The 23689-nt window shown below is 38.6% G+C and overlaps 1 protein-coding gene and 1 non-coding gene across 2 annotated transcripts in view; one reads left to right on the forward strand and one right to left on the reverse strand.

Annotated features, from left to right (window-relative positions):
* LOC128207371 (kinetochore-associated protein 1-like) overlaps positions 1-23689 on the forward strand; it is a 73785-nt gene that overhangs the window by 25658 nt on the left and 24438 nt on the right. The window contains exons 21-43 of the mRNA XM_052910249.1: positions 2859-2915; positions 3220-3336; positions 3658-3777; positions 8345-8488; positions 9001-9099; positions 11466-11569; positions 11993-12095; positions 12490-12624; positions 12810-12938; positions 13421-13493; positions 13756-13820; positions 14281-14394; positions 14632-14657; positions 15109-15210; positions 15477-15661; positions 15916-16013; positions 16145-16298; positions 16795-16985; positions 17297-17398; positions 18668-18799; positions 22079-22195; positions 22946-23055; positions 23248-23430. Of these exons, the coding sequence (XP_052766209.1) occupies positions 2859-2915; positions 3220-3336; positions 3658-3777; positions 8345-8488; positions 9001-9099; positions 11466-11569; positions 11993-12095; positions 12490-12624; positions 12810-12938; positions 13421-13493; positions 13756-13820; positions 14281-14394; positions 14632-14657; positions 15109-15210; positions 15477-15661; positions 15916-16013; positions 16145-16298; positions 16795-16985; positions 17297-17398; positions 18668-18799; positions 22079-22195; positions 22946-23055; positions 23248-23430 (2660 nt within the window). The remainder of the gene's footprint in view (positions 1-2858; positions 2916-3219; positions 3337-3657; positions 3778-8344; positions 8489-9000; positions 9100-11465; positions 11570-11992; positions 12096-12489; positions 12625-12809; positions 12939-13420; positions 13494-13755; positions 13821-14280; positions 14395-14631; positions 14658-15108; positions 15211-15476; positions 15662-15915; positions 16014-16144; positions 16299-16794; positions 16986-17296; positions 17399-18667; positions 18800-22078; positions 22196-22945; positions 23056-23247; positions 23431-23689) is intronic.
* Positions 1797-1913, reverse strand: LOC128210038 (U5 spliceosomal RNA). The gene has a single exon (XR_008257105.1). It is a non-coding gene; the product is annotated as a U5 spliceosomal RNA (small nuclear RNA).

Below are 23689 nucleotides of genomic sequence, written 5' to 3' on the forward strand. Positions count from 1 at the left end.
ACGATTACCATGCGCGTTTACTCATTGAGAAATCATGTTTATAACACGCTAGGGAATGTTTTGATCAGAATTGACACACTTAATAAAGATATTTTAATAATTACGAAGTTAGGCCAAACCAAATTGGAAGAAATGTATATTTCTTACCAAATTATCATACAGTTATGTCAAAAAATGCTTTTTAATTGCAAAAAAGGGTTCACAGTTATAAATGAAAAGGTATTGATTGTATCACATGAAAATCTGTCTCAATATTTAACAAATGGCAATAAGATCAAGTGCTTTACTATTAACTTTCATTGCATCAGCAATTTAAACGTGGATATATTGTAAAGACAGCATTCCTGATGTTCTTGACAAAAAAGACAATTATCAACAAATATCAGCTGTTTTGTGGTTACCCGGACCTGTTTTTGTCCTGACACAAGGAAAGTTTGCTCGCGAAGAATGTAAAGCATGGAAATTCCGTCATAAAAAGGCGAAGTCGACGCTGCAGGTTTAAATTCTAAGTAAAAGAAATTCAGAAAATAGGGGAAATTCAGAAGTAAACAAAAAAATATTCCATATTCCGCGCGGCCAAATAATATGTCGTTTTTCGAATTTTAGGTGTGGCAAATCTGATGAACAAATGATCAATTTGTTGTGGCCTTAATGATGAAATACCGACAAAGAACGCAGGTTATAATAATTATGAATTTACAGTTTGCATTGTCATTTGAATATTAATTTTCAAAATGCACGGCTTTATACTTTTTACAAACTTTTTACAAACGGATATTTACAATGCACTGTTCATGATATTCTTTTTAATTTTGATTATGGCTAACAATAAGACAAATCGGAAATGTTTGATTCTACAAGAACTTGTTGAGTGTATTCAATTATTAGGAAATGGTCGTAGTGCTAAAAGTATTGCAAAGAAATTTAACTGTGGACGGACTCAAGTCAATTTCTTGCTTATGCTAACAATGGGAAACCAAATGCTAAAAGACAGGAAAATTACAGGAAACTAGGAACTCAATGTACTTGTGTACTCATGTTTTTTGACTCACAGAGTGACATGCTTGACATGATAATGTCCGCTCAATGTAAATGCACTTTTAAATTAGAGACATAAGTTTAATGACTGATTGTTTTAAAAGTAAACTTAAAAATGTACATGTAGTTGGGTGGACTAATTTTTGGTGTTTCTATTGTTTATGCTGTGTGTAAGCTTTTATCTATTGCATTCTATATATAATTTTGCAATAAAGTTGTTTTTTCTTTATTTGTATTCAACCCTCTGAACAATGATACTGATGATACTGATTGTGGGGTGAGGTGGTGGTTTAATAAGATACATAATCGACCTCTGTTTGAACAAAGCCAAAGTGTCAGAAAAACCAACCTGGACTAAATGGCCACTTGTAGTAAGCAGCCACTTTTACCTTTTCCCAAAGGTAGCAACTTAATACAGGTTTTGGACTAAATGGCCACTTGTAGTAAGCAGCCACTTTTACCTTTTCCCAAAGGTAGCAACTTAATACAGGTTTTGGACTAAATGGCCACTTGTAGTAAGCAGCCACTTTTACCTTTTCCCAAAGGTAGCAACTTAATACAGGTTTGACTGTAGTATGTAAAAAAGCACCATGTTAGACCTAAGATATGTCATAGTATTATAAAGGCATTGATGAGGCCTTAGTTTTCCCCGCATGTTAAATGGCAATAACAATTGTCAGTCACTGATAAATTAGCCTGAATGTTTGTCTGAAGTCCAGGGTTACATGACAAGGTTTTAGTGATATTTTGATTGATGTATCCTACAAGAGTAGGACTTAAGAAATAAGTCTATAGACTCATTGAATGTTCCACTGCACGGAAATCTTTAGTAAAAGGCGAAAGATTTATTCGTGACTGTAGTGAAACCAGAGTTAATCTCTAACAAGATCCGAGCTGGTTTTAAACCATGCTTGTTAAACCTTCTTTTAAGAATTCAAACTCTTGAAGCTTAGGAATTCTATTCAAAGCTTATTTTATAAATCACTTAATGTATGTATACTTCAAATTTCTCTTAAACTTGACTCAATTGGTATTTTTCTTTTCTATTATATATGCAAAAATGTTATTGCTTAAATAGTGCATTTAGTTTTTAACTTTCTTTACAAAAAAAACACCTTTTACTATTATCTAAAAATATATGTTATTTTAGTCATCAGTCACGGGCAATAACCACATAGCTCTTTACCAACGCAGTTGATGTTATCTCCCTCTCTGCTGTTCAGGCATAACAGTTAACAGCTATCCTCGATATCTTACATTCAATGTCAATAAAAGGCTGTTAGGGTGTTGATCTTTATGATAACATGTTAACCTTGTGATAATTATCTTTTTATTACTATTGTAAAAAGAAATTCATTTTGGTATTTAAATAGAAATGTTATAATAAGTAGATGTATTTTTCAATGTCTAAAATGTCAAAAACAAAGTATAAGTGTTATAAGAAATTTGTTGTTTGAATAAAATATAATCACATTTGTGATTGTAAAAAAAGTCTAAATTGAGGTCTATTGCTTAAAAAGAACTGTTCCTAATTTTCTGAGATAAATTGTTTTGAAGAATTAATTTGTATCAATTTTAATTGAAAATAAGATATTATTTAAACTAAACATAGAAGGATGTAAGTAGATCTTTTAAACCAGAAAAAACTTAATAGAACAAGAACCTCAAGTATACAAAAATAAATCATGAAATTTTGACGTTAGAATTTACAGAATAGTCACAACTGTAAACCGAATATCCTCTTCCACACATCTTATTGTGCCAGAAAAACAATGCAATATATTTGACTGTTGTTGATGTTTCTACCTGCCTTCTTTCAGGAGGATATTGTGGACTTTGTCATTGAGAAAACCAAGAACCTGGAAGTTACCCATAAGGTAGTAGATAAGTCATACTTTGCATATGCTACAGAAATGCTAAGGCAGTTACATAGCTTGTGGGAGAAAATACAATACTTAGAATTAGGTGTTAGTATTTAAGACGGATGTTACAGTTATGTAATTTCATAAGACTTTGATGCTCTCACTCCAAGAAACTTTATAATTCATTATCTATCCTTAATCTATGCATTTGTAAATTGTGTAAATTTGTATGTGATTTTGCAAATAAACAATTTCTTGTGCAAACATGTAGTTAGATATGGTTTGCTTATCTTAATTCACATTTAATCTTGTTTTGCAGGATGAGTGGCCTAAGAATGCGATACAGTTTGCTGACTTTTCCCATCGTCGTCTGCGAGAGGCATCGGCCGTAGTTCTTGATGATGAGACATGTATGGCCACTGACAATGCTCACAAGGTACATGTGTACTTACCATACTGAAATAAATCAAAAACTTTGATGGATATATACATAATATAAAATATTTCATAGCACATAAGGTAATATGTATACATTATAACTGTAATGTAGCTCTAGTACTTCAAGATTATAATTACTTAATGTGTGACAACATGATTTTCAGAACATGGGTCTAAATCTGCAAAGATTACGGTTAAGTTAAGTATTTGGTGCTTAGCTGGCTGGATAGTGAAACCACTCCATTTGAATACTGAATTTACATTATTGATAATTCTTAGTCCTTTAAATATACTGATACATAACTGCCCTATGTTCCAGACAAAAGTTAATATGGAGGAGGTGTTGAGCCCACTGGCTGGTCTGATTGTGAAGCTACACCAGCTGGATGATGTCTTGCATAAGTACCGCTGTCGACTATCCCTGGCCCAGTTCCTCCAGGTAATACACAGACAGTACCTCTGCAGGCTATCCCTGGCACAGTTCCTGCAAGTAATACACAGACAGTTCCTCTGCAGGCTATCCCTGGCCCAGTTCCTGCAGGTAATACACAGACAGTACCCCTGCAAGCTATCCCTGGCACAGTTCCTGCAGGTATTACACAGACAGTACCTCTGCAGGCAATCCCTGGCCCAGTTCCTGCAGGAAATACACAGACAGTACCTCTGCAGGCTATCCCTGGCCCAGTTTCTGCAGGTAATAAATAGACAGTACCTCTGCAGACTATCCCTGGCCAAGTTCCTGCAGGTAATAAACAGACAGTACCTCTGCGGGCTATCCCTGGCCAAGTTCTTGCAGGTAATACACAGACAGTACCACTGCAGGCTATCCCTGGTCCAGTTCTTGCAGGTAATACACAAACAGTACTCTGCAGACTCCCTGGCCCAGTTCCTGCAGGTAATAAACAGACATTACCTCTGCAGACTATCCCTGGCCCAGTTCCTGCAGGAAATAAACAGACAGTACCTCTGCGGGCTATCCCTGGCCAAGTTCTTGCAGGTAATACACAGACAGTACCACTGCAGGCTATCCCTGGTCCAGTTCTTGCAGGTAATACACAAACAGTACTCTGCAGACTCCCTGGCCCAGTTTCGCAGGTAATAAACAGACATTACCTCTGCAGACTATCCCTGGCCCAGTTCCTGCAGGAAATAAACAGACAGTACCTCTGCGGGCTATCCCTGGCACAGTTCCTGCAGGTAATACACAGACAGTACCCCTGCAGGCTATCCCTGGCACAGTTCCTGCAGGTAATTATTAACAGACAGTACCTCTGCAGGCTCTCCCTGGCCCAGTTCCTGCAGGTAATAACAGATGTAAACTGATGCAGACTATCCCTGGCCCAGTTCCTGCAGGTAATACACAGACAGTACCTCTGCAGGCTATCCATGGCACAGTTCCTGCAGGTAATTATTAACAGACAGTACCTCTGCAGGCTCTCCCTGGCCCAGTTCCTGCAGGTAATAACAGATGTAAACTGATGCAGACTATCCCTGGCCCAGTTCCTGCAGGTAATACACAGACAGTACCTCTGCAGGCTATCCCTGGCCCAGATCCTGCAGGTAATAAACAGATGAAAACTGATGCAGACTATCCCTGGCACAGTTCCTGCAGGTAATACACAGACAGTACCTCTGCATGCTATCCCTGGCCTAGTTCCTACAGGTAATAAACAGACAGTACCACTGCAGACTATCCCTGGCCCAGTTCCTGCAGGTAATACACAGACAGTACCTCTGCATGCTATCCCTGGCCCAGTTTCTGCATGTAATAAACAGACAGTACCTCTGCAGACTATCCCTGGCCCAGTTCCTGCAGGAAATAAACAGACAGTACCTCTGCGGGCTATCCCTGGCCAAGTTCTTGCAGGTAATACACAGACAGTACCACTGCAGGCTATCCCTGGTCCAGTTCTTGCAGGTAATACACAAACAGTACTCTGCAGACTCCCTGGCCCAGTTCCTGCAGGTAATAAACAGACATTACCTCTGCAGACTATCCCTGGCCCAGTTCCTGCAGGAAATAAACAGACAGTACCTCTGCGGGCTATCCCTGGCACAGTTCCTGCAGGTAATACACAGACAGTACCTCTGCAGGCTATCCATGGCACAGTTCCTGCAGGTAATTATTAACAGACAGTACCTCTGCAGGCTCTCCCTGGCCCAGTTCCTGCAGGTAATAACAGATGTAAACTGATGCAGACTATCCCTGGCCCAGTTCCTGCAGGTAATACACAGACAGTACCTCTGCAGGCTATCCCTGGCCCAGATCCTGCAGGTAATAAACAGATGAAAACTGATGCAGACTATCCCTGGCACAGTTCCTGCAGGTAATACACAGACAGTACCCCTGCAGGCTATCCCTGGCCCAGTTCCTGCAGGTAATACACAGACAGTACCTCTGCATGCTATCCCTGGCCTAGTTCCTACAGGTAATAAACAGACAGTACCTCTGCAGACTATCCCTGGCCCAGTTCCTGCAGGTAATACACAGACAGTACCTCTGCATGCTATCCCTGGCCCAGTTTCTGCAGGTAATAAACAGACAGTACCTCTGCGGGCTATCCCTGGCCCAGTTCCTGCAGGTAATAAACAGACAGTACCCCTGCAGGCTATCCCTGGCCAAGTTCTTGCAGGTAATACACAGACAGTACCACTGCAGGCTATCCCTGGTCCAGTTCTTGCAGGTAATACACAAACAGTACTCTGCAGACTCCCTGGCCCAGTCCCTGCAGGTAATAAACAGACATTACCTCTGCAGACTATCCCTGGCCCAGTTCCTGCAGGAAATAAACAGACAGTACCTCTGCGGGCTATCCCTGGCCAAGTTCCTGCAGGTAATACACAGACAGTACCTCTGCAGGCTATCCATGGCACAGTTCCTGCAGGTAATTATTAACAGACAGTACCTCTGCAGGCTCTCCCTGGCCCAGTTCCTGCACATAATAACAGATGTAAACTGATGCAGACTATCCCTGGCCCAGTTCCTGCAGGTAATACACAGACAGTACCTCTGCAGGCTATCCCTGGCCCAGATCCTGCAGGTAATAAACAGATGAAAACTGATGCAGACTATCCCTGGCACAGTTCCTGCAAGTAATAAACAGACAGTACCTCTGCAGGCTATCCCTGGCCCAGTTCCTGCAGGTAATAAACAGACAGTACCTCTGCAGGCTATCCCTGGCCCAGTTCCTCCAGGTAATAAACAGACAGTACCTCTGCGGGCTATCCCTGGCCCAGTTCCTGCAGGTAATACACAGACAGTACCCCTGCAGGCTATCCCTGGCACAGTTCCTGCAGGTAATTATTAACAGACAGTACCTCTGCAGGCTCTCCCTGGCCCAGTTCCTGCAGGTAATAACAGATGTAAACTGATGCAGACTATCCCTGGCCCAGTTCCTGCAGGTAATACACAGACAGTACCTCTGCAGGCTATCCCTGGCCCAGATCCTGCAGGTAGTAAACAGATGAAAACTGATGCAGACTATCCCTGGCACAGTTCCTGCAGGTAATACACAGACAGTACCCCTGCAGGCTATCCCTGGCCCAGTTCCTGCAGGTAATACACAGACAGTACCTCTGCATGCTATCCCTGGCCTAGTTCCTACAGGTAATAAACAGACAGTACCTCTGCAGACTATCCCTGGCCCAGTTCCTGCAGGTAATACACAGACAGTACCTCTGCATGCTATCCCTGGCCCAGTTTCTGCAGGTAATAAACAGACAGTACCTCTGCGGGCTATCCCTGGCCCAGTTCCTGCAGGTAATAAACAGACAGTACCCCTGCAGGCTATCCCTGGCCAAGTTCTTGCAGGTAATACACAGACAGTACCACTGCAGGCTATCCCTGGTCCAGTTCTTGCAGGTAATACACAAACAGTACTCTGCAGACTCCCTGGCCCAGTCCCTGCAGGTAATAAACAGACATTACCTCTGCAGACTATCCCTGGCCCAGTTCCTGCAGGAAATAAACAGACAGTACCTCTGCGGGCTATCCCTGGCCAAGTTCCTGCAGGTAATACACAGACAGTACCTCTGCAGGCTATCCATGGCACAGTTCCTGCAGGTAATTATTAACAGACAGTACCTCTGCAGGCTCTCCCTGGCCCAGTTCCTGCACGTAATAACAGATGTAAACTGATGCAGACTATCCCTGGCCCAGTTCCTGCAGGTAATACACAGACAGTACCTCTGCAGGCTATCCCTGGCCCAGATCCTGCAGGTAATAAACAGATGAAAACTGATGCAGACTATCCCTGGCACAGTTCCTGCAGGTAATTATCAGACAGTACCTCTGCAGGCTATCCCTGGCCCAGATCCTGCAGGTAATAAACAGATGAAAACTGATGCAGACTATCCCTGGCACAGTTCCTGCAAGTAATAAACAGACAGTACCTCTGCAGGCTATCCCTGGCCCAGTTCCTGCAGGTAATAAACAGACAGTACCTCTGCAGGCTATCCCTGGCCCAGTTCCTCCAGGTAATAAACAGACAGTACCTCTGCGGGCTATCCCTGGCCCAGTTCCTGCAGGTAATACACAGACAGTACCCCTGCAGGCTATCCCTGGCACAGTTCCTGCAGGTAATTATTAACAGACAGTACCTCTGCAGGCTCTCCCTGAACCAGTTCCTGCAGGTAATAACAGATGAAAACTGATGCAGACTATCCCTGGCCCAGTTCCTGCAGGTAATACACAGACAGTACCTCTGCAGACTATCCCTGGCCCAGTTCCTGCAGGTAATACACAGACAGTACCTCTGCAGGCTATCCCTGGCCCAGATCCTGCAGGTAATAAACAGATGAAAACTGATGCAGACTATCCCTGGCCAAGTTCCTGCAGGTTATTATAAGACAGTACCTATGCAGGCTATCAACAGAAGTCTTTACTGCTCAGTATTCCACAAGCTTAAAGGTTTCCAGTATTATAGATTTTCACATCAGAATGTTTTATAATAGATGCATAAAGTTATAATCCCAAAATTGATAACATGTTGATCTATATTCCCCAGGAAACCAAGGAGACAATAGCGTTCAGGATGCTGGACAAGGTCGTGGCCTTGGAACTGATTGCCCCAACTCTAGAACGACAGATACGCCCCTACATGGCTGAACACAATCTCAACCAGGACACCATCTTCTCCAAGTATATCAGAGTAGGTTATTTTATGGTTTATGGTTAAGGGAATCAGGGTTTATAGTTTAGACTAATTTCTTTCAGCTCGATTTTGACGAAAGCTGATAGCTTAAAGAATCACTCTCGAGGCCGTTTCCTGGGTAGAAACCAGAATTGGTGTCCACTTTAACAGGCTGCGAGATAGTACCCCTAGTGGGAATCAAACCCACAACCTCTTGGGTGAGAGGTGGACACCTAAATCACTTGACCACACTCACCCTAAACTAGGATGGGGTCTTGCCATTGATAGTCTGAATTCATGGAGTAACAGGGATGCAAACATGACCTCAATACAGACTGTTGTTGAATTCAAATTTTGCAATGTTTCTGATTGCTTTAACATTATAATAGTTTGAATTGAAGTTTCATTAATAAGCTTCTTATTTATCAGAAATCATTTTTGTTCTGGACCTTGTTGTTGGAACTGTTAAAAACACCATGTTTTAAGTGAGGGGCCTCTAGTACTGTATGCCATTGGTTCCTACATTACAGGACTTGCTTGAGCGTTATGGCCAGGTGCAGAGTTTTGGTGGTGAGACTGCCTGGGAGGCTAAATCCGCTGCCATATTGGACTGTATTACAGATGTGGAGGTTTGCATAGTGCATTACACATAACTTACTACTAATTTGTGTTAGACACTTAAAGATGGACTTAGCTGATCATTTTAAATCTTTGATAATATTGCCATACTGATCCCTCTCAAAAAAGAATATATTTTTTACCCTCATAAAAGCTTCGATTTCCCCCTTCTCAATTTTTCCTTCAAAAAAGTTTTTTATGCCCCCGAAGGTGGGCATATTAAAATCGCACCGTCCGTCCGTCCGTCAGTGTGTACGGCTCAATAACTCGTGTCCGGGCTGTAACTTTCCCTTGTATGGACAGATTTTAAAATAACTTGCCACATGTGTTCCACATACCAAGAAGACGTGTCGCGTGCAAGACCCGTGTCCCTACCTCTAAGGTCAAGGTCACACTTAGTGTTTATTCACAATGGAGTGATGCATATCATGTCCGGGCTGTAACTTTCCCTTGTATGGACAGATTTTAAAATAACTTGCCACATGCGTTCCACGTACTCAGACGACATGTCGCGTGCAAGACCTATGTCCCTACCTCTAAGGTCAAGGTCACACTTAGTGTTTATTCACAATGGAATGCTGCTAATAAGGACACAGAGTATAGTTTGGTGTGTCCGGGCTGTAATTTTCTCTTATATGGACAGATTTTAAAATAAAATGCCACATTTGTTTGACATACCAAGACGACATGTCGTGTACAAGACCCATATCCCTACCCTTAAGGTCAAGGTCACACTTAGGTGTTTATTCACAATGGAGTGCTGCATATAAAGACATAGAGTGTAGGTTGTTGTGTCTGGGCTGTAACTTTTCCTTGTATGAACAGATTTTAAAATAACTTGCCACATGTGTTCAATATACCAAGACGACGGGTTGTGTGCAAGACCCGTGCCCCTACCTCTAAGGTCAAGGTCACACTTAGTGTTTATTCACAATGGAGTGCTGCATATAAAGACATAGAGTATAGGTTGTTGTGTCCGGGCTGTAACTTTCCCTTGTAAGGACAGATTTTAAAATAACTTGCCACATGTGTACCACAAACCAAGACGACGTCTCGCGTGCAAGACCCGTGTCCCTACCTCTAAGGTCAGGGTCACACTTGAGTGTTTATTCACAATGGAGTGCTGCATATAAAGACATAGAGTATAGGTTGTCGTGTCCGGGCTGTAACTGTCCCTTGTATGGACAGACTTTTAAATAACTTGCCACATGTGTTCCACATACCAAGACGATGTGTCGCGTGCAAGAACTGTGTCCCTACCTCTAAGGTCAAGGTCACACTTAGATGTTTATTCACAATAAAGTGCTGCATATAAGGACATAGAGTATAGGATGTCGTGTCCGGTCTGTAACTTTCCCTTGTATGGACAGATTTTAAAATAACTTGCCACATGTGTTTTTACATACCAAGACGACATGTCGCATGCAAGAACCGTGTCCATACCTCTAAGTTCAAGGTCAGACTTAGGTGTTTATTCACAATGGAATGCTGCTAATAAGGACACAGAGTATAGTTTTGTGTGTCCGGGCTGTAACTTTCTCTTATATGGACAGATTTTAAAATAACTTGCCACATTTGTTTGACATACCAAGACGAGGTGTCGTGTACAAGACCCATGTCCCTACCTCTAAGGTCAAGGTCACACTTTGGTGTTTATTCACAATTGAATGCTGCATATATAAGGACATAGAGTATAGGTTGTCTTGTCCGGGCTGTAACTTTCTCTTGTATGGACAGATTTTAAAATGACTTGCCACATGTGTTTGACATACTAAGACGAAATGTCGCGTGCAAGACCCATGTCCCTACCTCTAAGTTCAAGGTCACACTTAGTGTTCATTCACAATGGAATGCTGCATATAAGGACACAGAGTATAGTTTGTCGTGTTCCGGCTGTAACTTTCTCTTATATGGACAGATTTTAAAATAACTTGACACATGTGTTTGATTCACCAAGGCAACGTGTCGCGTACAAGACCTATGTCCCTACCTCTAAGGTGAAAGATACACTTAGTGTTTATTCACAATGGAATTCTGAATATAAGGACATAACAATGTAGATTGTCAAGTATGGGTGGTATTTTTTTATGTTCAGAGGCAATTTAAAATAAGTTGCCGTATGTATTTGACACACAAAGGCAAGATCAACTTTTCATGTATTGACATTGTCATAGGTCAATGTCACTTTAGGGGGCATTCGTCACATACTGTGACAGCTCTTGTTTATAATGTATTTTATAATCTACTGTTAAGATAGGAAAAAAACCTCCTTATTAAAGCACAGACAAGGAATATTAATTGGAATCTTGGGTCAACAGAATGACATTAACGATCATACATGTGAGATCCTGTATGTTAATTTCTTTTTTCCATGCAGCAAAAGATCAATGGTATTCTGGAAGTGATGCAGTTTGCTCCAATACCATGGAGCTCTCGTGTTGAACAGCTGGTCCAGGCTTCCCTCAAGCTCAAACATTGCAAGTAGGTATAGGGGCCAGAGAATGAGATAGAGAGACGCATGGGTAGAGACAAGGGGGTGGGGATGCAGTTTCCATGAAGCTTTTGGTATTTGGTGGGTTGGGTTCTAGGAACGGGAAAGGTTGTATTTTAATAGAGAGAAGGGGGAAATGATGGTGGAAAACAGCTGGTAAATATTGCCAAATCTAACAACATTTGTGATTTGGGGCATAGGGTGTAATTGAAAACAAATGTGGGTAATTTTCTGTTGTTCAATTTTATCAGAACAATTTATTGAGGCACTGAAAATTGCAATTGCATTAAATTTTAAAATCCTATTGATGTCATGTTATTGCACTTAGCCATGTCAACACAGAGATTTAATTTTATCAAGATGTACATATATGAACAAGCCAGTATCTGTGAGTTTGTCTGTACTCCTTACAGGGTGGAAAGTATCCGGGAGCAGTGTCTGCACGTAGAGGTGAAAAAGTTGATGATGAAATATGGCTTCAAGAACACAGAGGTCCCTGAGGGTCCGGAGGCTGAGGTGGGTAAACTGGTGTTCAGCATGCCTGCAAGATAGTGTACTTATCAACTTAATGTAAGAATATCTAGTTCAATTATGTTAACTTCTTTCCCATTTTGTCATCATCTCATTTATATTGCTCTATTACCATGCTTTGTATGTATAAATTCATTTTTTTTGTCTTTCAATTTCGTGCATGTATGACTTCATGTATTTTGATAAGCTGTAGATGCTTTACTACTTATAATAAATCGGTTGGGTAATTGGCAAAACATTGAAGCAGCTGAGATGGAAGAACATATGGACTGAAACGGTAATGAACCGAAAGATACAATCAATGGTGCTACACTTGACAATTAATGACCCAATCATGAATCGCAGATTATTTACATGAAAATACTGATGAATGTTTCAGCACCTGATGTACATGATGTTGAGCCAGGATAAGCCGGGATGTCTGGAGGATGCCCAACAGGTGAAGTCATGTGACCCAGACCTGAGTCTCCGCCTGCACACTTTCAGACTGAGGCAGCTCATTGCAGCAGACAGGGTAGGTGGATGGTTCCAGTGTTCCCATGCTGCTTGATATTTCACAGCTAATGCATATTAATTTAAACACCATTAATCCGAACAGCTTTTATCCAAAATTATTTTTGTTTCAAATATTTCTTTTTAATATCTTAAAATAGTCAACATAGTTTAACATTGTTAATTGTTGGAATATTACCTTTCTAGCTGGAGGAGGGCCTGGAGCTACTTAGGAACCTGGCCCCAGCCCTTGGGGTGAGAGTGGGGTCAGCCATTGTCAATCTGGCCACTGTCAAACTGGACTACACTGTGGACATCTCTCACATACAGGACCAGGTAGTTATACAAATCACATATTTGATGCCATATCAAAAATGTGTACACTTGTCAGTCACTAAATTAACATGATGTGCAAAGCCTACTATGTGACCACCTGGTTCATTATCATACTTAAAACTCCAAACAACAACAGTAAAAGGGAAACCTACATTTTGCATCAATGAAATCCATCCAGTTAGTTAACCTAGATGGTTGATTTCTTGACGTAACCCTTGGTTGTGTCTCAAGACATGGGATGAAAATACAGTAGGGGTGAGCTTGTTGAAGTGTCTGGTGTGATGAAAAAGGATAAAAAGACCAAGAAACCAGTGGAGAAACTTAACAGTAAGGTTGCCTTCATTTCTCCTCAGGTCAAGTTGAAAGCAATCTGCTTTTTGTACAAACCTTATCTCTCAATATTAAGCATACATGCATCCTATGATGGGACTATGTTGTACATGTTGAACGTCTTATACCGCTACATTTCTGGATGTTTTCAGATCAACAGTGAGAAGAGGCTGTATACAGATGCTGCCATCCATGTCCTCAAGTACCTACAGTCCAGGGAGAAAGGTCCGCTCATGTTTCATTCCTGAATCAGTTTCTCTGACATGAGTACATATACTTGTATAATGTCTGCAAATTTCCTTTATATGAGCATCATGGCAAAATGTAGAAAAAATAATACACTACCAAGGTTGAGATTGGTACAAATGTAATTAAATTCACATTTTTTTGTATAAACATGATAAGAATAATCATTGGATGAGCATCACTGAAATTATAATCTGAGTATTTGGACTGTTTGTTACATTTGGTAGTCAAATATTTTCAGACCCTCTTATGATAGCTGACCTCAAGGAGCAGGAAAGTGTGCTCAAGAATATGAGGGCCCTACAGGTATGTGTACAAATGTGTCTTTTATACATGTATAGCACTAATGTCATACATGTGTAGCAGTAATGTAGTATACGTGTAACAGTAATATCATACATGTGTAGCAGTAATATTGACATGTGTAGCCATAATATACATGTGTAGCCGTAATATACACATGTAGCCGTAAAACACATGTGTAGCAGTAATGTCATACATGTGTAGCCGTAATATACATGTGTAGCCGTGATATACATGTGTAGCCGTAATATACGTGTGTAGCAGTAGACTTTGTTCTTATAAAGCTTTTCATGAAAAATATGACAAGATATTTGTTATTTATGGCATTTTATAACTCTTTAACTTGGAGCTGAGGTATTAATGAATGATTTCCACTACCAGTTGATAGACTTTTGAATTACATGTTACTATAAAGTTAACCAAATTTGGCAGAACTTCCTGTTTACTTACCAAATATTTGCAGGTGGAGTTTTCGGAGTACCTGACAGTTGTTGAGTATTCTAGTGAGGAGCACAGGCTGGAAATCATGTACAACTATATCAAGGAGTTCTATATTGCCCTGAAAAAGTCTCCAAAGGTACAGAACATTGCATATAATAAAGTTAATAGTCCTTATTATGAACGCATATACACTGTTATACTAAAACCAACGAACATTATGCTGCTCTAAATCATTCAAAGTATAAATAAAACATTTCTAATAGACGTCTAAATCTTGATATATGATATGAACTGTATACATTATTTTACACCTTTATTGCAGCCTTCAGTTTATTGGTTAGTAAAAAAAATGCATTTTATTTCCCTCTTGCAGACTGTTAGCTACGCAAAAGTTTACAGGTAAGAAAGAAACAGTTTAGTACTTAAAATTATTTTCAGAAAATATCTAGTCTATTATACATGGTTTAAATATTCTACTAGTTAGTGTAAGCCAATAACGCAAGTAAACATATTTCTCAGAATTCTGAGAAGCCCAGAACTTTGGGCTGATATATCCAATAAATGTCTACCGACCAGATTCCTTATGTGTTGATAATAGTTTAAAGAAAATTGTAAATTCTTATGGCTAAAAAACATCCATTTTGGCTACCAGCCTGTTTTTATCGAGAAACCTGCATTGTTGTTGTTAGATTCTATAAAAATTGTTTTATAATAGCTGTAAAAGCTTAATTATGATGGTCTTTTCTTAAATGTTAGCAGCATGCTTTAATCTTGGTAATGCAATAATAATGATCAAACAAAAAGAGATCCATGCCTGATGTTGAGCAAAAGATGCATGTGTATTTTCCAGGCTGGCCCACATTCTTAACATTCCTCACATCAGCATCCTGGGTCAGATGGCCATCCGCTCAGCCAACTTAGGCAACATCAACACAGCTGTGCAGATATGCAGGTATGCCTTATATTTATAAGATTTGTGTGGCTAATACATATGTCAATACCTTCATTTTACATTAAATGATACTTTGTTTATTTTTATCCAGGTTTTCACGAAAATTACTGTTAAAAAATTGCAAACATTTTCTGACAAATTAATTTCAGTATATATTAAGTGTGGAGTAGTATTTCTAGCCAAAACCAATATTTGCAAAGTATATCCCATTATACCTACGTGTTTCAAAGATAACTCTTCAAATACAACTTACTGTTATATTCCAGGGACCTGTATGAGTCAAGTCACAGCCAAGAGGTGGCATGCACACTGATGGAGGTTGTGAGAGCATTCCTTGACCTTCTGGCTGAGGTTGACCTTGAGGCTGACACACCCACCACTAGCAAACTCCGCCTCCTGCCTGACGTCTGCTGTCGCCTTGCCAACCAAGCAGTCTCGATTTGTGACCCAGGTTAGGCTTAAGTTGGATGGTGACTTAATAAGAAAAAAATGTATTACTTACAGTACCAAAGGTATATTCATGAGTTTTATCATCAGTGGTTGATATGTTTCCTTTTTGGTTATGTTTAAGATCAGACCTGTCCATCATGTTAAGCGGTATGAATGTTGAGATAAAACACTGGAGATTAAAATCTTTGTTGCTTATCATTGAGTCCTTTTATTATTCAATCCTTGCATAATTATCTGTATGGAACTGTTTCATAGATTGTCTGTGCGAATACCTGGAGGTGTGTCGGGCGTGCTCTCTGCTCCAGGACGTTGGGCGCCAGTGTGAGGCTGGGGATGACTCCCTCTCTGCCCAGGTAATCAATACTGACAAGAAGAGAAATTTATATCATGTTAACAACTAAGCACATAATGAATCATTCTTGAATCTGCAGAATACATTTATGTTATTCACAGAGAGCACAACTTGTTCATGTCTGTTTTACAGTGGGGAGAGGGTGGTGATGTCCATATAGATCGGGAGTTATGGGCGGACCTGTCCCTGGATGTGTTCCAAGAAGATGCTCTTATAATGTCCTCCAGCATAGCCTTGCCCCTCGTGGCCAAGTACATACAGCTAAACCCACTCTACAATGCACAAGGTACGAGTTTCAATAGAGTGTTTTATCGTCAGTTTGCCAGTATTTTCTGTGAGATGTTTCACAAGTGCTTATATACAAATTAAAACCAAATTTTAACAATGTGAAATAATTTATTTAATTGTTCCATACAGAGCAATGGTAAGTGGTATCATTGTATGTTCTATGACATACTTGGGTTATCCCTTGTTAAAGTATTAAGAGAAAACAAAGTGTGCCTTAGTATTGTCATTATTATGTAAAACTCTAATCTTTGCCATTGCTAAAAAAAAACCAGTCCAAATGTTCACATGAAACAGCGTACATCTGTTACCAGTGATAATATACATACCTGAAGCATGGCCCATGATTCTGGTTTTAATGAATGCCATGTGATGTCTCCCAACTGAGAAATACAGACAAGTGTTGACATCAACTTTTTGCACTTAAATTCTCTCCGGACCATAAACAAAAGTCGTAAAGTACTGAAGTCAGTATATATACATGTGCACTGTTGTAGACCCAGATGAAGAAAAGCCTGCTGATGAGCGTTCAGCGGTGGATCAGATGTGTACAGGGGTGGTTCCTGTGGTGCAGCATCTCCGTGGCAACTCCCATATCCAGCTCGCCCTCGCGTTCTCTGTACACATGCTCCATACTTTACTCAAGTACACACTTCAGCAGGACATGGGACTTACATATACATCAGAGGTGAGTTAACATGAATAGTGAGGTACTACTACTCAAATGTGATGAATAATACTTTGGCACAAAGTGCTCAGGATGAGTTATGAGGATTGTCTAGAGATTACTATTCTCACCCAAATCTTAAAAAGATATGAAACATTGATTGTTTGTCTTGTCATCTCCTGAAATGCTCTAGAGGTCACATTTTAATAACATAGTAAAGAAACTATTAGAATAATTGTCTTTATGAGTGTTAGGATGAGGTTAACAGGTCAGAGCCACCCGTTGCTTTAATTCATTGTTTAAGAGGATTTACTGTCAATATCTGCTGACAGGAGGAGAAGGCCGAGAACGTGGCCTGCCAGAAGGCGTACACAGATCTGAATAGGACCAGCCAAGCCATGCTCAAGGAACTTGTCTTTACTCTTCTCATGAAGGTAAATAAGGCTTACTTAGTGTTATTCAACATTCAGGCAAGTTGACATGTTGATAATTGATAAAAATGAAGAGTTTGGTATTCGAGTGTCATAATCAGTATTCAAATGATCGGTGTTTTTTTTTTGTTAGCCGGATTTTTCATCGAAAAATTACGGGTTATAGAATGGCGAAAACCGGGCGGGCGGGTGATCGTTAACAATTCTGCGTTAAAGTTTTCATTTTATGTAATAAAATCAAGAGTTTTTCCACAAATGGAATAGTTTCTGCTGATCAGGTTATTTGTATGAACGATATCTCCGATAAGTATGAATATGGGTCTTTTGGGTTAAAAATACTAGGTCACTAGCTCAAATCCTAGGTTTGCAAAATTGCATGGTCCAAAAAAAAATCCAGCTTTAATGTTTGTGTTTTTGAATAAATAAAAAAACAACTCTGTGCCTGCAGCTGTGTTGTTGTGTATAAAGTTCTTATGTCTTGTTTTTAGACATATTCGGTGCCAATCGTTGTAAATAGGAACGCATCATTGATTACTATAACATTTCCTGTAATTGTACAATAACTGGCTATTAGACAAGTGACATCAAACAAGTTTAACAATATTTCTCAAATGTGCCTTGATGATAAAACATGCTGAAACGTTCTAAGATAAACTAACAAAATTTGTATTTCTTAACAATGATGAAGATGCTAGCCAGCTCTGAAGTGTGAAATTATTATTTCACGCGCTCTGTTGACAAGTAATCCATCACATGCAGCGTGAGCTTGTAGTATATGGGAAAGACCACCAGTACAACCAAGAAATCAACATTTTTTTACATCTTTTTTTTCAAATCTCAAACATCATCAGTATTATATAAGTATCATATTAAGTAGCTTAAGTATACATCAATTGTGAACTAGGTTCCGAAAACACTGAAAATGTTCGACATACTGCAATGAAATCTTGTTTTCCGAAAACACTAAAAAAATTGACATACAATAGTAAGGAAATCGTGGTTTATAGCGAATAATTATTGTTTACCCAAGATTCATTTTAGTGATCGAATATTCCATGGAAAAAAAACAAATGATTATTGGACTATCAATTTTGCGACTCGTTTGCATGACTTATTAAAATAGAATGTATCATGTAATGGAGAGAAAAGCCTTGGACATGACTTTGTTACTTTTGAGTTCACCAAACATGTACAAGTGCAATTAATTCTCCTTAAATTCTTGCAATTCATGATATCTTCTTCTTATTTTTTAACTCTTCTTTATCCCTACAGATATTCAGTGGTTCTCGTGTGGATGAGCATTTGGCGTTCATGTATCTCTCCACACGGCCTAAACGGGAGGTGATGGACTGTATGCTCCGCCTCACCAAGACCGCATCACAAAGCAGTCATAAAAAACTGAAGGTAGGAAGATATGCCCATATACATTAATTCACAATACCAAAATCTGTGGTAGAGTTATACCCATCTTATGATCTATGTGCATTCACATTATTTTACCCATATATACATGCATTCACATTAATTATATACATGCATTCACATTTTTCCCTGCACTAAAGTTATACACATAAACATGAATTCACATTTTTTAAATTCCTGCGGTAAAGTTATACCCATATACATGCATTTACATTATTGATATACATGCATTCACATTTTCAAAAACTGCAGTTAAGTTATACCCATATACATTCATTCACATTATTTATATACATGAATTCACACTATTTCAAAAACTGCAGTAAAGTTATACCCATATACATGCATTCACATTTTCAAAAACTGCAGTAAAGTTATACCCTTATACGTGCATTCACATTTTCAAAGACTGCAGTAAAGTTATATCCTTATACGTGCATTCACATTTTCAAAAACTGCAGTAAAGTTATATCCTTATACATGCATTCACATTTTCAAAAACTGCAGAAAAGTTATACCCTTATATATGCATTCACGTTTTCAAAAACTGCAGTAAAGTTATATCCTTATATATGCATTCACATTTTCAAAGACTGCAGTAAAGTTATACCCTTATATATGCATTCACATTTTCAAAAACTGCAGTAAAGTTATACCCTTATACATGCATTCACATTTTCAAAAACTGCAGTAAAGTAATACCCTTATACGTGCCTTCACATTATTTATATTCGTGCATTCACATTTTCAAAAACTGCAGTAAAGTTATACCCTTATACATGCATTCACACTTTCAAAAACTGCAGTAAAGTTATATCCTTATACATGCATTCACATTTTCAAAAACTGCAGTAAAGTTATACCCTTATATATGCATTCACATTTTCAAAAACTGCAGTAAAGTTATATCCTTATACGTGCATTGACATTTTCAAAAACTGCAGTAAAGTTATACCGTTATACATGCATTCACATTTTCAAAAACTGCAGTAAAGTTATACCCTTATATATGCATTCACATTTTCAAAAACTGCAGTAAAGTTATACCCTTATACATGCATTCACATTTTCAAAAACTGCAGTAAAGTTATACCCATATACATGCATTCACATTTTCAAAAACTGCAGTAAAGTTATATCCTTATACATGCAATCACACTTTCAAAAACTGCAGTAAAGTTATATCCTTATACATGCAATCACACTTTCAAAAACTGCAGTAAAGTTATATCCTTATACATGCAGTCACACTTTCAAAAGCTGCAATAAAGTTATACCCATATACATGCATTCACATTTTCAAAAACTGCAGTAAAGTTATATCCTTATATGTGCATTCACATTATTTATATACATGCATTCACATTATTTCAAAAACTGCAGTAAAGTTATTCCCATATACAAGCATTCACATTTTCAAAACATGCGGTATAGTAATACCCATAGACATGCGTTTACACTATTATAAAAACTGCGAAAAGTTATACCCATAAACATGCATTCACATTATTTCAAAACTGCGGTAAAGTTATACCCTTATAAGTGCATCCTCATTATTTAAAACATGCATTCACATTATTTCAAAAACTGTGGTAAAGTTATACCCATATACATTCATTCACATTATTTCAAAACCTGTGGTAAAGTTATACCCATATACATGCATTCACATTATTTCAAAACCTGTGGTAAAGCTATACCCTTATACATGCATTCACATTATTTCAAAACTGCGGTTAAGTTATACCCTTATACCTGCATTCACATTATTTCAAAACTGCGGTAAAGTTATACCCATATACATGCATTCACATTATTTCAAAACTGCGGTAAAGTTATACCCATATACATTCATTCACATTATTTCAAAACCTGTGGTAAAGTTATACCCATATACATTCATTCACATTATTTCAAAACTGCGGTTAAGTTATACCCATATACATGCATTCACATTATTTCAAAACTGCGGTAAAGTTATACCCATATACATTCATTCACATTATTTCAAAACTGCGGTAAAGTTATACCCATATACATTCATTCACATTATTTCAAAACTGCGGTTAAGTTATACCCATATACATGCATTCACATTATTTCAAAACCTGTGGTAAAGTTATACCCATATACATTCATTCACATTATTTTAAAAACTGTGGTAAAGTTATACCCATATACATGCATTCACATTATTTCAAAACCTGTGGTAAAGTTATACCCATATACATGCATTCACATTATTTCAAAACTGCGGTAAAGTTATACCCATATACATTCATTCACATTATTTCAAAACTGCGGTTAAGTTATACCCATATACATGCATTCACATTATTTCAAAACTGCGGTAAAGTTATACCCATATACATTCATTCACATTATTTCAAAACTGCGGTTAAGTTATACCCATATACATGCATTCACATTATTTCAAAACTGCGGTAAAGTTATACCCATATACATTCATTGAGATTATTTCAAAACTGCGGTAAAGTTATACCCTTATACATGCATTCACATTATTTCAAAACTGCGGTAAAGTTATACCCTTATACATGCATTCACATTATTTCAAAACCTGTGGTAAAGTTATACCCATATACATTCATTCACATTATTTCAAAACTGCGGTAAAGTTATACCCTTATACATGCATTCACATTATTTCAAAACCTGTGGTAAAGTTATACCCATCTACATGCATTCACATTATTTCAAAACCTGCGGTAAAGTTATACCCATATACATGCATTCACATTATTTCAAAACCTGCGGTAAAGTTATACCCATATACATGCATTCACATTATTTATATGCATGCATTCACATTATTTTAAAAACTGCAGTAAAGTTATACCCATATACATGCATTCACATTTTCAAAACTGCAGTAAAGTTATAACCTTATACGTTCATTCACATTTTCAAAAACTGCAGTTAAGTTATACCCTTATACGTGCATTCACATTATTTATATACATGCATTCACATTATTTCAAAACCTGCGGTTTTACCCATATACAGATAAACTGTGATAACAAGTGGACCCAGGGGCCCAACCTTAAACCTGGAATTTCCATTTTACTTACCATATCTACATAGCAGTTTCCATATGTGCATTGGGAAATCGCTGTCTTAAGCGGTTTGTCAGATATTGAAGGTGGTGAATATGTCTCAAGGTTTAAAGTTGACATTGTGTCGTTCATTGTCTGATATAAACCAATGCATTATGTATGTATGCTTTACATATCTTGACAGGTGGTAGCATCACTAGGTCAGGCGTTGGGTCAGATATTGAAGGAGGTGAACATGATCAGCAGCTGTCAGGACCTTGAGGCCAATGCCACCTGGGGTCACAGGCTCTCCAAGATGAAGGTCAGCAACCGCCATGGTGTTCTTAGCTGGTCTTTTTCGAATTAAAAAAGTTGAGATATTGTCATAGCCCTCAGCACTCTCATGCATAAACTTTAACATTGCCCATAACTCAATAACTATTCAAAATTTGCATATGCAGCTTAGTACACATGTTGCAATTGACAATGCTAACATGTGTAGCAAGACCCTTTACCCTTAACTTAAATTAGTGTTGACTTATGTGCCTTGTTGGACCGAAAAAAAATATGATACAAGCATCGGATGTTGTTGTCATTGTTGGTTATCTTTGTCATGCAAAAGTTTTAATTTTGACTTTTACTGGTAAAGTATTCAAAATATTTCTATGAAACTTGGTGTATTTCCTCACAGTTACATAGGCTTGGCACCATATTAGGTAGCGAATATGCAGGAAGTGTCATCACTCAGTATTTCTTTAGTTATGCCAGACATTAACAGAGACAAACAGTGCTGGCACACCTTGCAGTTTTCTTGTTGTTTATTTTTAGGGGTTTTAGCTTAAAACTATAAGTAGTCAAGCCTTTTTTTGCAATGGGCCTATTCACTCTTGTAGATGTTAAGTGGTTTGATATACATGCATATCATTTAAGGTCTATTACTGCTTTTGACTAAAAAATGATGCTGAGTAAATGGTTTTATTAAGGATTGGAAGTAGATATTGTACATGATTATGGTATTCTTTGAAATAATAAAAAAGGAGTTACGTTAATTTGTACGCTCAACATGTTACAGATATCGTTCCGAGATGCCATTCTGGGTCCTAACAGCGAAAAGACCAAACTGCTACCTGCTATAGCTCAGAATCCTGCCGCCGACACCAAGCTGGTCACAGAGTTCTGCCAGTGAGTTATATTAGACCAATTTCCTGGCAGTTGCTTTGTTGAATCATATAGTTCTTTAGTTGACAAGGCAGGGTGTATGTTGGTGCCCTCACATATAAAAAAACAAAAAAGCATTAAATTTGATGAAGGTAAAAGTCTTAGCGTGAAAATAGTTGTTAGCAAGGCATTGTCACCATTTATTATTTTTCACAGGGCGTTTAAGCTGGATGAGGATGAGGGCCTGCTGTTATATCTTGACCACCTGTTTGTGCCTGGAGCCACCAGCGAGCCTGAAACAGAAGCCCGGAACTCCAACATCGCCCGGGCATACCAGGCCATCACCAGGGTAAAAAACCAGGATCAGCTTGTATTAAGGATCAAGAAAATCTACTACAGGTTTGTTGCAGTCATTAAGAAATAACAGATAATCTTCACAGAAGTTTTCAAAGAAACATGAAGTGGTTATTCAATGTATCTTGCTGTAAGCATCTTCTGTAAGGCCAACAAATATTAATCTTAGATTCTCAGGCATTTTAAATGTAGATAAGCATATAGTTGCCCCTTTGTCTGTCCATCTTTCCGTCCGTCCGTCACAATCTTGTCCGGAGAATAACTTCAAAACTACTGATTGGGTTGAAGTGAAATCTGGAATATA

Source organism: Mya arenaria, chromosome 11, assembly GCF_026914265.1.
Source record: "Mya arenaria isolate MELC-2E11 chromosome 11, ASM2691426v1".
Lineage (NCBI taxonomy): Eukaryota > Metazoa > Mollusca > Bivalvia > Myida > Myidae > Mya > Mya arenaria.